General features: G+C 34.4%; 2 protein-coding genes across 2 annotated transcripts; one reads left to right on the plus strand and one right to left on the minus strand.

Annotated features, from left to right (window-relative positions):
* Positions 1-4,209: 4,209 nt before the first annotated feature.
* Positions 4,210-12,044, plus strand: LOC148695639 (TMV resistance protein N-like). The gene is made up of 6 exons (XM_088697930.1): positions 4,210-4,861; positions 8,410-9,508; positions 9,602-9,901; positions 10,080-10,928; positions 11,023-11,641; positions 11,751-12,044. Exons 1-6 carry the CDS (start codon positions 4,350-4,352, stop codon positions 11,918-11,920), a joined length of 3,549 nt encoding a protein of 1,182 aa, XP_088554056.1. The 5' UTR covers positions 4,210-4,349; the 3' UTR covers positions 11,921-12,044.
* Positions 12,045-12,323: 279 nt separating this feature from the next.
* LOC148695640 (uncharacterized) lies at positions 12,324-14,795 on the minus strand. The gene is made up of 3 exons (XM_088697956.1): positions 14,728-14,795; positions 14,448-14,635; positions 12,324-12,588 (listed from the first exon to the last, which is right to left on the minus strand). The coding sequence occupies exons 1-3, from the start codon at positions 14,791-14,793 to the stop codon at positions 12,465-12,467; spliced, it is 378 nt and encodes a 125-aa protein (XP_088554082.1). The 5' UTR covers positions 14,794-14,795; the 3' UTR covers positions 12,324-12,464.
* Between the last annotated feature and the right edge of the window lie 231 nt (positions 14,796-15,026).

The following is a 15,026-nucleotide window of genomic DNA, read 5'->3' on the forward strand; positions in this document are numbered from 1 at the left end:
CTAGGCAGCGGAAATCGATTGTGCAGGCCATGGATGACGGGGCTTGTTTGATTTACAGTCCTAGGTCTTTCACTCATGTGCTGGCTCTAACACTGGATTTTCCTATTTATATGCAACTAATAAAAAAAATAAAAATTGCAATCACAAAACCTCCATGTCATACGGGTCCTTGACCACATAATGGTCACGTTTTAGGATAGCATGAAAAATAATGGTGTTCATACACTTTACTGCAGTTCAATTCTCCGTCAATTCCTTTTTTTTTCTTTCTAATAACTAATTATGATAATAATTTTAAAAGCTGCAACTAATTAATAGTAATGGTATAATTCAATTGGTCAAAAATGGATAAATGTGACTCGAGACAAATCGCAAACCCTTGAGGGCCCAAATAAAAATTGATTGGAATTCATTCTCGAGTCAAAGATATCAATATATGGTTACACGATGGATCAATTACTTGCTTCGTTTAAATCCAAATTTCTTTACCATTGACTCTTTTTCAAATACCTTATTACCACAATGGCCATTTACCGATTTAGCCTTTATTCTATGGGTAAATTTCTCTATAAGAAAAAAAAAATAGATGGAATTTGGTTAAAAGGGGTTATGTGTAAATGAATTAAAACCTCAAGGAATATTGATGTAATGTCTCAAACGTGAGATGTTTTTATGAAAACTTAATAAACTTTAGGTTTGTTAGCAAAATTAAATCTACTTTAATATGAAGGATAGCAAAAATCTTATGATGCTTTCAAAGAACAGTTGCATAAATAACTTGAAACATGGGTTGGTCAAATATTAATGAGTTTTCAATGGATATGATGAAGGAAATGGAATCTATGAACGTGCTTGAAACAGATTGAATTCCGAAAAGTGAATTATGCCGGGAAGAAGTTCAAGTAACTTGAGTTCTTTACCATTCTCTTTAGTAGAGCGAAATCTCAGCAAGTGCAATCTTTCTGATGATGCATTTCCTAAGGATTTGAGTAATCTAGCTATCCTCACTGCAAAGACTCTTACTAAATAGCAATCCAATTTGTAGCCTACCGATTTTCGTCAAATGTTTGATAAGGCTCGATGAACTCTCTTTCTGGGGATGTAAGAGGCTCAAATCACTTGTGGGGTTGCCGAAAGTACACAAACTGATGACCGCTGTGGATGACAACCGCAATCTAGTTGAGTGGTACTACGATTACAAATTGGAACCTACTGGAAGAGCTGATGCTAACTGATCAACCTTTTGGGGTTGCACAACTTGGAATCCATGCCAAATATTCAAATGCACAAACCATTCCGCGATTCTTAAGATGTTGATTAGAATCTCCTCCAGGTGCATCTCACTCTCTCTGATAAATATATCATTGGAATTGGAAAGAATTGACTAGTTAATGTTATGGTGTCCATAGTACATAAATAGGGATTGCATCAACATGATATATTCAGCACATTTTTTGCTGGGAACGGCCAAGAGGACACAAGTGTGGACCGTAGGAGAGGAAATCACGGCTTGGAAAGACCTTTCATCAGTAGATCCGTAGGCTGACCCAAGGATGGAATGAATTGTACTTTATGTGTGCCAAGCTTAACATGTTCACAAACAAAATGATAATTCAACACAAAATGTTTCGTGCGAGCATGAAAAACCGGATTAGCTACCATGTAGGTGGGGCTGAGATTATCACAGAAAATATAAATGGGCGTTGAAATCACACACCGGACTTCACGATGTAAGTAGGAGACCTAAAGAGATTCAGTACAAGTGTGAGCAAGAGCACGATACTCACACTCCACACTAGAACGTCGTACAATAGGCTGCTATGTAGAGCTCTAGGAGATGAGATTGGGGCCAAGAAAAAGAAGATACCTAGATGTGGATCGACAAGTGTATGGATGACCAGCCCAATCTGCATGAGAGTACCCAAGTAGAAACAAGTGGACCACAGTGAGGCCGAAACTAAGACCAAGTCTAACGAACCCTTTTAACATAATGAAGAACACGTTCAGCAGCAACCAAATGAGTCATAGTGGGACGAGCCATAAACTGAGCAATATGATTGACCGCAAAGGCAATACTAGGATGAGTTAAAGTGAGATATGTAAGTGACCTGAGAAGGTGACGAAACTCAGTGGGATCAGAAAGAGGAGTACCAACTTGATTAGGAATTTGTGACAATGTAAAATGGCGTTTCATGAATTTACATTGCAGGGCATATTGTCTTAATGATTTGATTATGATCAAATTGATTGCAATATATTTATGTTGAAACATACTTTCTATTTATTGAAATAATAATTGTCATTATCATTATAGTTTGCTATCTGCCGTTGCATATGGTGGTTTATCACAAGCATCGCCTTGCAGAGCATCATAACCTGGGATAGAAGCACTTTGCTTTTCTCTACTTTCTTCCAGTAATTAGGTACAAGTAGTTTTAGATCTTCAGTTAAATTCAAGCCATTGTCAACCTTTCAGTACAAAATTGCAGAGTTTGCTTTATCAATTGTCAATTTCAACTTTTTTCCTTTCAATTTTGGGTCAAATGTTTGTTGGTAGTATGATTATAATCCCTCAGCTTAAGATATATCTTTTGGCAGAGAATTTAACAGAAGTTCAATTTGAAGCTGTACTTTTTCTTGGGACAGATTGTTGCACTGCCTCTCATCCCAACATTAGCAGCATCTGTGATATATTCAGTCAAATAGGAAAACATCACCAAAAAAAGCAGAAACCAACCAAATGTTCTACGTAGTGAACATTCTCCGTGGCTCCAGATGACAGGTTACAGGTACTTAATTTTAATTATGTGGGTTCTTAGTTGGTTAATCATTTGACTGAGAATGTTGTACTCTACTACATCAATGTAACAATTATTTTGGTCCCTGCTAATTGTCTTTGTAAGATTTAGTTTAATAGTTTGATCTATTTATCCCCTTTCACCTATTTACAGAATATCCAATGAAATTTATTTGAAGCTGCAACATCTCTTATCACATAACACAACGGTGTCATCTCCACGCTTGCAGCAAAGACGGTACCAGAAAAATCAAAGCAGGTCCCATAAGAAAAAACTGTGAAAAAGACTACAAGTGATGCATTTTCCACTGGAAATGAGTATCAACAAAGTAATGCAGGATAGAGACATGGAGCTATGGGAGTATGGTTTGAACTTTCTGTTGTTTAAATTTTGGTAAGAAAAGCAAATTTAAACAGATCCACATGGCAACGGAACGCAAAGGCAGGGGGTTTAACATTTGATGTTATCTTGACTGAGCTTCTGGATTCAATATAATTGGATATGATTATTTTTTTCCTTACTTTTTGTCAATGTAAGTATAGTTGAATTACTACAAACTATAATGCAATTTACACTTCCAACTTATATTCTCATTTTAAATACTCTGTTTGCAGCTATGGAAACAAGTATTATTGTTGTGGCGGTCTTGAATTGACAAAGCAGTTTGCAGGTGGAATGGGAATTGCAAGATAAATGTCTAGAAAATAGTAGATATTATACTATAAAACCACAAACCCTATATACTCATCTTTAGCAACTTTTAATACGATAAACTAGTAATATGATAGAAGCGAGTTGTATTTTGTAGTACTGTAAGGAAAAGATGATATATATGAATTCTTACTCTTCAACTCAATGTCATTGTTTATTTTGTTATCTTACACTATTATTTGGTTCATTGATGTATTTCTTCATTTATTCTTTATTACTAACCTCTACGAATGACGTTTTCGAGCGTGCAAGGACCCTTTCTTTTAGGGATGTGCTATCCACACACTTCAAATTACTTCTCATACATCTCTTGTTAATTTATATCCGTTGATCTTCTTCAATTCATCCGATCTGACGACCGAAAATTAGAAGTGTGTGTAAAAATTAAAATGAAATGTGTAGATATCACATCCCTTCTTTTATCACGCATTTTATACAAAACTTAATTATGTTTTATTTCCTTTTTATTTGCACTATAGGTGCAATTTTATTTTTAGGACACTGCCACTAGCAGCCAGCCATGACTTAAAATAAAAGCTTCTTGGGTCAATGCATGGGAACACGACCCATTTTATAATTGTTTGTGAATGTTCCTGGAAGTAGATAGGAAGGGCCCTATAGAACCTTTTGTTTTAATCTCTGCCACTAGCGGTCGGCCATGATTTAAAGAAAGACTTTTTGGGTCAAGCATGGGAACAACCCTTTTTAAAAAGCATGGGAACAACCCTTTTTATAATTTGTAAATTTTCCAGTAGATAGGAATAACACAATTAAATATCCCCTGCACAGAGACATTTGCATTGCATCTAGCAAAGACCAGTTTTTTTGGTTTGAACATCAATGGCTCTCGTGAGAACATCTCAAGGAACCTCCTCTGATTCCAAAAAATTTCGGGGTTATCGCTACGACGTGTTCTTGAGCTTCAGAGGCGAAGACACCCGTAAGACGTTTACCGACCACCTCTACACAGCCTTGAACAACGCAGGATTTCTCACGTTCCGAGACGATGATGAACTTGAGAGAGGAGAATATATAAGGCCGGGACTACAGAAAGCGATCCAGCTGTCGCGGGCTTCTGTTGTTGTGTTTTCAGAAGATTACGCATCATCCAGATGGTGCCTTGATGAGCTTGTGATGATCCTTGAACGCAAGAGGCCTCCCTCGGACCATGTAGTTTTACCAGTCTTCTACCATGTCGACCCGTCCCACGTGAGGAAGCAGACAGAAAGTATTGGAAAAGCATTTGCAAGACACCAGAAATCTCAATCGCCGGAAAAGGTGAAGAGATGGAGGAAGGCACTTGCAGAGGTCGCAGATCTAGCAGGCATGGTCTTACAAAATCAAGCTAATGGGTAACTTTCATTTTCTCCATTTCTCTTCTCTTTCTTGAGTCAAATTGATATATGATATATAGCGACCTTGATTTATATACTAATGATATTAAATAGACTAAATTTAGAAGGAAAATTAACGAAACAGACTTCAAAATTTTACATTTTAACAAAAAACCATCTAATAATTTTATTTAATCATAAGAACAAATAGATAAAAAAAAAAACATAAAATATAAACATGTGTTCCTAGCGCGTTAAGCTTCATAAACAGTCTATTAAGTTTTATAAACAGTATAGTACTATTAAGTTTTATAAACAGTGTAGTACCATTAAGTTTCATAAACAGTATAGTACCATTAAGTTTCATAAACAGTATAGTACCATTAAGTTTCATAAACAGTATAATACCATTAAGTTTCATAAACAGTATAATACCATTAAGTTTCATAAACAGTATAATACCGTTAAATTTCATAAACAGTGTAGTACCATTAAGTTTTATAAACAATATAATAAATTTCATAAATAAGTGTAGTAAGTTTCATAAAATAGTAAATGTGAGGACAGTCACTATTTTTTTTTTAGTTTTTTTAATATTAAAATTATGTCTTTTTTATTAAAATTTAAGTTATTTTATTCTTTTTATTAAATTTAAGGATTTTTCATTAATTTTTTTTTTTCATTAAATAAAGTTATAGCATTGTTTTTGGATGAAATGAATTTAGCTCAAGCTCTTTTCATGAAAGTTCCCAAATTTAGAAACATAATTTGTAAAATAAATGATGTGTTAAAAATGAGCACAGTTATCAACGTTTAAGTAATAAATTAATTATCAACTTTTATCTACAAATTTAGTTTACCTGAAATTTTCCTTTGTGTGTGTGTGTGTGTATATATATATATATAATTCAATCTCAGTAGTGGATAATAATCCCAATTTAAAGAAATCAAACTTGGCTCAACTTAAAGATTAGTCATTTCCGTTTTAGTCTACTGGTCACTTTGCTTAAAGTTTTTAGGCTAATTTTAGGTATACTAAATTTTTTAAACTAAGTAATGTGTGACTAATAAAAAATAATCACATTAGTCAACAGTTAAGTGATAATCTATCACTAATTTATATGTCATTTAATTTACAAAATTTAGTCTACAAATTAAATCTTCTTAGCATTATCTATTTTTAAAAAGGTAATGGTAGAAAAATTAAATTTTTAGATAAAAAATGTAAATAATGTGCCATCAGCAAGAACGATCATATTTATCAATACTTAAGTAATAATTTATTAACTTTCATGTCAGCAAGTGTGGGAAAAAGTTAGGAGGTAATCTATGTTATATTTGTGTATAGTTGGTATAAATTCTACGCTGTACTCCCTTCTTTTCATTTTAATTTCGTCAGCAGTCCTTTTTTTATTTTTCAAATAAAGGCCATCAACGTATGTTTGATTTATTAATTATCTAAATTCCCCACTTCATTATTCATTCATCCAATACTTCCGTGAGACATGATGTCACGTCCCAACATTTACAACCTTATGCTAAAACTCACATTCATTCTAATTTAACTCATGTTATACTTACAATCGTACTTGATTATAACTCGAGTATTAATATTACACTTCAAAAATATACAACAACCACATCATGCAGAAAAGTTTACAACCCAAAAAAAAAAAAAAAAAAGACAAGCTTAGCAATGCACTAAGACATAGTGGTTCACTAAACATCCCAGCAAAATACAGTCATGATACTTACTTAGTAAGCTCTAGTCTATACCTTCACGATCTGCTTCTGAAATGTATAAAATCGAATGGAAACAAAACAAAAATATAGGTGTGCTCTTAAAGCTCAGTAAGTAGGGAGTAAGCATTTATTGAAACAAAAGATAACTGTATAACTCAGTTAAATTTCTCTTTTGCATAAAATCAAATTGAAGAACTATAGAACTTTGAATCATAGTATTAGCGAAACTAAAAGAAAGTTTTTAACATAGCAATACTTGTTAAGAAAAAAAAAGAAAACAAATCACACAATGCGATCTCTCCGCCACAAATGGATCACACAAAAATGAGCTGAGCTCAACCACAAATTCACTTGTCGGAACGAAACACATAACAAAACCTATACAAAAACTTTCAGATAAATACTTATAATCAAATGAGAAAAACTCCAAAATTAAAGTAGCATATATCTCTCATTCATTTTTTTTATTTTTTTATTTTTTACCTTTGCTCTTTCAAAACCCAATCCCTTAGCTTCCACCTCCTTCTAAAACTTCACTGCTGATCTCCAAAACTTCACTCTTTCTCTCTCTCTAAGGAAGAGGTGGGCTTAGCTTCACAATAAGCTAGCAATAATGTGATTTAATTAGTTGTTTATTAAATATTATTTTATCTATTCTTAATGTAAATTCAATAGAGACCGATTTTATTATATTTATTCAACTGCTTTAATTGGTTATTCATTTACTTCAAATATTTGACTTTCCTCAATTTACACATATAAATACATCTAAAACGTGTAATTCGAGCTTAACAGGCCGTGATTAAAAAAATGTCTTCTACACTCGCATGCATTAAGGCTAGTATATATAAAGCCACCAAGGCCAATGAATAGTATTTTTTTGGTGTCACAAGCTTTATAAAAAAAGAATTTGGACAAAAATGCTCCTCAAACAAAAAAACTTCAAAAGCAATCCAAAATAATGCATCAAATGTGGCAGGAGTATTTTCGTCATTTTAACAGTTTTTTTTTAATAGGTATCTCACAATAGGTTAGTAATAATGTGATTCAATCAGTTGTTCATTAAATATTATTTTCTCTATTTTTAAACACGTTCAAAACATCTTAAGAGTAGTGTAATCCTGGTTATAAAAAAAGTATTTTGCACGCGGATAATAATGTGATTAAATTAGTTGTCAAATTATTGTTTTTTTTTTTTTAACAAACGATATTATCTACACTAAGGGGGAGGGGGTGGGCTTAGCCGCACAATGGCTAGCAATAATGTGATTCAATCAGTTGTTTATTAAATATTATTTTATCTATTCTTAATGTAATTCTATAGAGGCCGATTTTATTATGTGGATTCAGCTGATTTAATTGGTTTATGAGGGGTTTCTTCCAACATGATCTAAGATTATTCATTTACTTCAAACATTTGACTTTCCTTTTGTCAATGTACGCACAAAAATACATTTAAAACGTGTAAGTCGCGTATAACATGCCGTAATTCAAAAAATACATTTTGCCCGCGTGTGAGCGTGTGCATAAAGGCTAGTCTATCTTAAAGCCACCTGTCCCCTTCTAACCCAAAATGTTGTCAGCTTCCCTGAAGTGAAATCTTAATTGGGCAGCTCTACTCCACTAAAAACTTAATAATTGTTTAGGTGTAATAACCACAAGTGCTAAATTACTTAACAAAACACATATAACGTACCAGACACTAGAGAGAAAACATCTACCACTTTCCAATTGGAAAAAAAAAAAAAAATCTAGTCACATTAAGATGGTTTATTACACATGAAAGGTTTGATTTATTTTTAATGTTGTTTGCAAATTATTAGGTACGAATCAAAGTTTATCAAGAAAATTGTTAAAGTGATTGGAGACAAGTTAAGTCGCACACTATTGAGTGTTGAACCAAAATTGATTGGAATCCAATTTCAAGTCGAACGCATCAATTTGTGGTTACAAGATGGATCAAGTGATGTTGGTATACTTCTTGTGTATGGCATGTCTGGAGTAGGGAAGACAACCATTGCAAAACATGTTTACAATTCAAATTTTAGAAGCTTTAAAGGAAGTAGTTTCATTGAAAATATCAAAGAAAGAGCAAATCGACCAAATGGCTTAGTTCAAATACAAATGCAACTTCTTTCTGATATTTTGATTGGTAGAAAAGTGAAAATACAAACTATTAGTGAGGGAATAATTAAGATTGAAAGCGCCATAAGCTCTAGAAAAGTTCTACTTGTCCTTGATGATGTGGACCATATGGACCAATTAGATGCAGTACTAAAAATGAAAGATCGGTTTTATCCCGGAAGTAAGATACTTATAACAACTAGGCGTGAAAGATTGCTAAGAGCACATCAAGTTACAAAGGTGTACACAGTTGAAACTTTGAATTACAATGAATCACTAGAGCTTTTCAGTTGGCATGCATTTGCCCAGGACCGTCCCATAGAAAATTACATGGAGCATTCAAAAATGGTAGTGCAACATAGCGGCGGACTTCCATTAGCTCTAAAAGTTTTGGGTTCTTCTTTATCAGGGGAAAGTATGGATGTATGGGAAAGTGCATTGGAGAAGCTAAAAGTTATCCCTAATGGTGAAATCATGAATAAACTAAGAATAAGCTATGACAGTTTACAAGATGACCATGACCAGAAATTATTCCTCCACATTGCTTGTTTCCTAATAGGAAGGGACAAAAACTACATTGTTAGAATACTCGATGGATGTGATTTCTGTACAATTGTTGGCATTCAAAATCTCATTGATAGATGCTTGGTGACAATTGATGGATACAACAACGTGCAAATGCATGACATGATCCGTGACATGGGAAGAGAAATTGTTCGCCATGAATCAGAAGAGTCTGGAAAACGTAGTAGATTATGGCGCCATAAGGATTCTTTCGAAGTACTGAGGGAAAAGAATGTAAGAAACATGCCTTTTATGTATATATATGTATTTCTCCTTGTGAAAATTATCCATAATAATGTTTTAACTTTTTCTTTTCTTTTCTGTTAGGGTACACAAACAATTCAAGGTCTTGCCCTGGATATGCGTATGCATCTTGCAAACAGACCAATAAACACAAATGAGACTGTCTTGGAAACCAATGCATTTGAAAGGATGCGCAATTTACAACTACTCCATCTTAGTCATGTACGACTGGATGGATGTTATGCAGATTTTCCTACAAGATTAAGATGGTTGTGTTGGCTTGAATTTCCATTGGATTCTATACCTGTTGATCTTCCTTTGGAGTGTCTAATTGTTCTTGAAATGCAACATAGTAGCTTAAGACAAGTCTGGAAAGGAACAAAAGTATGTTACTCTACGCATTTCAATTCATTTTCCTTATTTTGTTAGTTTTTTTATTTGTTGACTAACTCCATGTGTTAAAATGAACTCCTATGTTTTCTTTAATTCGATGACTAATTTCTTATGTTAGATACTTATTTCATTGTTTTTTTTCTTTTTCTTTTTTCCTTTGTTTCCACAGTTTCTTCCATCGTTGAAGATCCTTGACGTCAGCCATTCCCATTCCCTCATTGAAATCATGGACTTCTCACTTTGCCCTATTGTAGAAGAATTGATTCTTATTGATTGCACCAGCCTGATTGATGTTCATGAGTCCATTGGAAACCTGGAGAGACTCGTGTACTTGAATATGAAGGATTGCAAGAATCTTAGGATGCTTCCGAAGAACATGTGCATGCTTAAATCACTTGAAAAACTCATTTTATCTGGCTGCTCAAATCTTGAAGAGTTTCCAGTGGAGATGATGAAGAAGATGGTGTCTTTGAAAGTTCTTGAAATAGATGGAATTCCAATAAGTGAATTGTGGCCAGAAAGAAGTTCAACTATCTTGAGTTCTTTTCCATACTCTTTACTAGAGTTAAGTCTCATGGGGTGCAATTTGTCTGATGATGCCTTTTGTAGGGATTTAAGCAGTCTATCCTCGTTGCGAAAACTAAAGTTAGGTGAGAATCCAATTTGCAGTCTGCCAGGTTTCATCAAAGGTTTGAGGAAGCTCGATAAACTCTCTTTCAAGGGTTGTAATAGACTCGAATCGCTTGTGGGGTTGCCGAAAGTACACCAAAGGATGAGTATAGCCGGATGCATATCATTAAGAAAAATAATACCTCTTTCCCCTGAGCCATGGCCTGCAACATTTACGGTATATGACAACTGTAATCTAGTTGAGTGGCTGTACGAGTACAAGTTAGAGCCTATTGATAGAGTTGATGTGGAAATGATCAAACTTTTGGGCTTGTGCAACTTGGAATCCATGCCCGCAATTCGAATGAACAGCCAATTATTCTCACATCCAAAAGTGAGCCCTGTCCAGGTGCGCCTCTCTCTCTCTCTCTCTCTCTAATGTCATGTATACAATGGGAAGTAAATGACTTACTAATGTTGTGATGATCATGGAAAATTCATAGGGACTATATCGATATGGTATATTCAGCACATTTTTTGTTGGGAATGAGGTTCCAGGCCGGTTCAGCTATAAAAGTACCAAGTCCTCCATATCTTTTAGTGTCCCTTTACTCCCTTCTAGTCATAGAATCCGAGGCTTGAACATCTTTGCTACCTACGCAAACGAGGAGAATTCTAATTATAATGATTGTGGATGGGTATGGGTTTCAAACATAATCAAATTAAGTAACAAGAGCAAGGGTCTGAAGTGGATCTATTCCCCATTATTCTATGGTATCCCAGGTGACGGAGAAGATATGATATGGTTGAGCCATTGGAAGATGGAGAATGAAACAATATTACAATGTGGAGATCAAGTGGTGGTTTCAGTAATGACTGGACCAAATAAGTTTTTTCGGATAAAGGAGTTTGGTGTCGAGCTTATGCAAGAGCACCAGAATAATATGATGATAAGTACCCAACACAACACCAAATCAGATCCTAATTATCCATTTGTCATCGGGGGAGATTTGTCCATGTGGGAGCATATACCAAGAATATACTACCTTGGTTTCCATGGCGAAATTGTTGAAGATAGATGGTTTAATCGCCTTATCATGGACACTGATGAAGAAGACACAGGTATGTCGTATTGTTGTATTGCAATGAATTATACTCCATCCAAAAACTTCCAAGTCTGTCTGTATTCAATTCAAAAACATAAATATTATGTTATTTGTATGTTTTTCAGACAGAGAAGGGCAAGAGGATGAACCTGATTACACAATTGCAAGGACGAGGGCTGCCAGTAACAACTGCAGCCTCAGAGGCTGGAAGGTGCTCGTCACAGCTGCCGGATTATTTTTCACGCTTGCTCTAGTAGTTCGGTCCTCCATCTCCCAGAAAAAGAAGCGACAATAGTCCACAAGCCATCCATGAGTTTGTAATTTTATTCAATACAGAAATCTTTGGGTTCCCTCATTGTTTTCAAGATGTTTTCTGCCTTCAAAATATCGAAGTTTCAGATGTGTTCAACATCATCAAATATTGCCCAAATATAGCATAAAATACATCCAACATTAGCGATACTTAAGAATTTTTCTTCCCTGCCACTGATTGCATAGAATCCTGTACTAGAGAAGATAAACAGATGGTTGTATACTAGCAGTAAATAATTGAAAAAAAAAATGATTATGAACATATAAGGGAAGGACGTATCTTTAGCAATACCAGGCAAGAATCAATTCATCGAATTGGGGTAAATGTCAAATTTACCGATATTAATTGTCATTTACAACAAAATCATACTTCTTAAAGTCTTGGCTCCCATTGAAAAATTGTGTAAATTACACAAATATCAGTGCAACAGATATTAGATTGAATAATATATCAAATAAATTAACAGCTGACAATTTCTTAGCCTGAGATTCAAGGACTATACAGCTGATTCAGCCTTGCATCGCTACTACACTACGGAAGCTGGTTTCTGCTTCTTCAACCCGAACAAATTATTGAGGTCAGGAAGCATAGGAGAAATGACCATGGTCTCTGGAGCCATGAAATTTACTATCTTCTCATAAACATTATACCTGCAAAAGCATAATGCAATAAGCCTTAAACAATCTAGCCTAGTTTGCTCAACATATGCTCCAAGATATTCCAAAACAAAATCACAGCATTTTCACATAGGGAACCGAAGAATCTATTGATACCTTATCTTGCGACTATTAAAGGCTCTTCTGCCAACAATCTTCCTCTTCTTAGCATGCAACTTTTTCAAGGAATAAAATGATGTCTCAGCGGATAATCAAATAGTGAAAAATCAGAATCAATAAACAATAGAAGTTCAGGATCAATTAGGTTGTGATTGTTAGCATGAATAACTGCTAGCTTGTTCCATTTTTATGTTACAAAAACATAAAAACTTGAAGAAGTTCGGGATTGATTAGGTTCTAAGCCTACTATAAGCAGAGACAATACAATGTCATTGACTTCCATACCTGCAGATGCAGATTGTTTGAATGATCTCATGGCTCAGACTTAGTTACTTATAGTTGGGACTGGCGTGACCTCAATGAGAACTAAGCATAGACTTCACTACAATTCAGCAGACCCAAAGCTGATATGAGAAGATTTACGTTAACAATTGAGTCGGTCCAAGCTCAACCTCGATGCTTTGTGTTTTGGGATAAGCTTAGGCAAGGCTGAGCTCAATCCATTCTTCTTGATTAACACTCTTACACTCTTAATGATAACTTAGTACCAGCTTAATCTGACTAATTATAGTAACTGTTGTAGTGGAACTTTTGAAATTTGGGGAACCCTCACAATCATATGAAATCGAGGAAACTTGAAGCATTTCCTTAAAGTTTGATTTGATAAAATTAAACTCTATCTCAGCTTATAAGCTAAACACACTTTATAAGAATTTAAACGGTTATTAAAAACTTCAAACACAAAATGTAATACACAAAGCATATCTACAAATCTTTCACATATCGACAATTCTTATCGTGCAGAAAATGATAGATTTGCATAACAATGGAAAGCCAAATTGTATTACAAAATAACTATAATAGTTTGATAGATGTAGTTTGCACACACTATCCATTGCTTGAACAAAGGACGGGTTCTTCTCAAGTAAAGCCTGTAGTTTGCACACACTAACTAGGTCAGAATACGTTGCATTGACAGCCTCATGTGAATCACAAAATAAAGACCTGATTGGCTCATGCAGACAACCTCTTAGGTAAGAACGTAGATCTTAACATGTCAAAAATCTAAAAACAAAAAAAAAAAGGGAAATGGAAAAGCGACGTGTGGTAATCCATGATTCCATGTGAACTTGAGAATGCTTTCTGAAGCAAGAATCTGAACTCAAGAGCTTTGTCCCATAGAGCCTTCAGAAAAATGAAAACAAAAGGGATAGAAAATGGGTAAGAAAAAACATCAATCAAACAATAATTCACTATATAAATAATTTTTTTCAACTTTAAGGATTGGCATAAAAAGAAGCTTTAATTTGATGTTGAAAAACAAAACCTATTTCATGGATATTACAAGAGTTATTATTTTGAACAACGTACCTTTTGGTTCTTCACTGCTTGACCCTTAAGAAGATCTTTCATTAAAAAACAAAATTAACTTCATATGTAAGCCTATATAACTCCATTTTGTGCTTTCATAGTAAATAAATTAAATAGATACTGAAAATTAGCCTTGAGCTAAGATGAAAAGGGCACTAGTATTCAATTCCTATAGCTACACTCGCGTACTATTTACATTATTCAATGACTTGTGTAACCTAATATCAAATTTCGTCACCAACCTCCGACTGCTATGCATATTATCTCCTATAGTCACATTATTTAGCTCTATGTCTTCATTGTAATGAAGCATCACAAGTTTATAATTAAAAATAAAAGGATTGTGAAGAGAAGTCTCTTACTGCTCCTGATGACGAAGATTCATGTATTCTTTCTCGAGTTCTTCCATCTCGGCATCTTTATTATCATTTTGCCCATCACCATTTTCCTCTTCCCCAACTTCTTCTCCATCTTCTTCTTCATTTTCTGATTCTTCCTCCTCCTCCTCGCCGTCGTGCTCATCATCAAAGTCATCCTCTTCCTGCTCCATCTATATCACAAATCATCAATTAACAGCAAAATCACCACAACAAATTGAATAATTACCGAAACCCAATAACAGAATTTACAAATCAAACTAACACTCAGTTCATCGGTGACGAAATCGCCATCGTCCTTGAACTCACTGTCACGAGCCTTCCTCTCCATTGTGACGTCTGAGCCCTACAAATTCTAACAGTCAAATATTTATAGAATTTAATTCCACAAGGATTTAAGCTTTTGATGGTACCTACAACTTCGTTTTAAATATCCAAATCAGTTTATGAATCCCAGAGTCTAAAATTGATGATTTTTCCTTGTTTTCTTTCGAGCGAAACAAATAAAATATGTATATAGAGAGAGAGACCCTAACATTTTCAAGCTGAAGGGAGAAGAAAGAA

This window comes from Pyrus communis, chromosome 7 (genome assembly GCF_041283825.1).
Source record: "Pyrus communis isolate YQ-2024b chromosome 7, ASM4128382v1, whole genome shotgun sequence".
NCBI lineage: Eukaryota > Viridiplantae > Streptophyta > Magnoliopsida > Rosales > Rosaceae > Pyrus > Pyrus communis.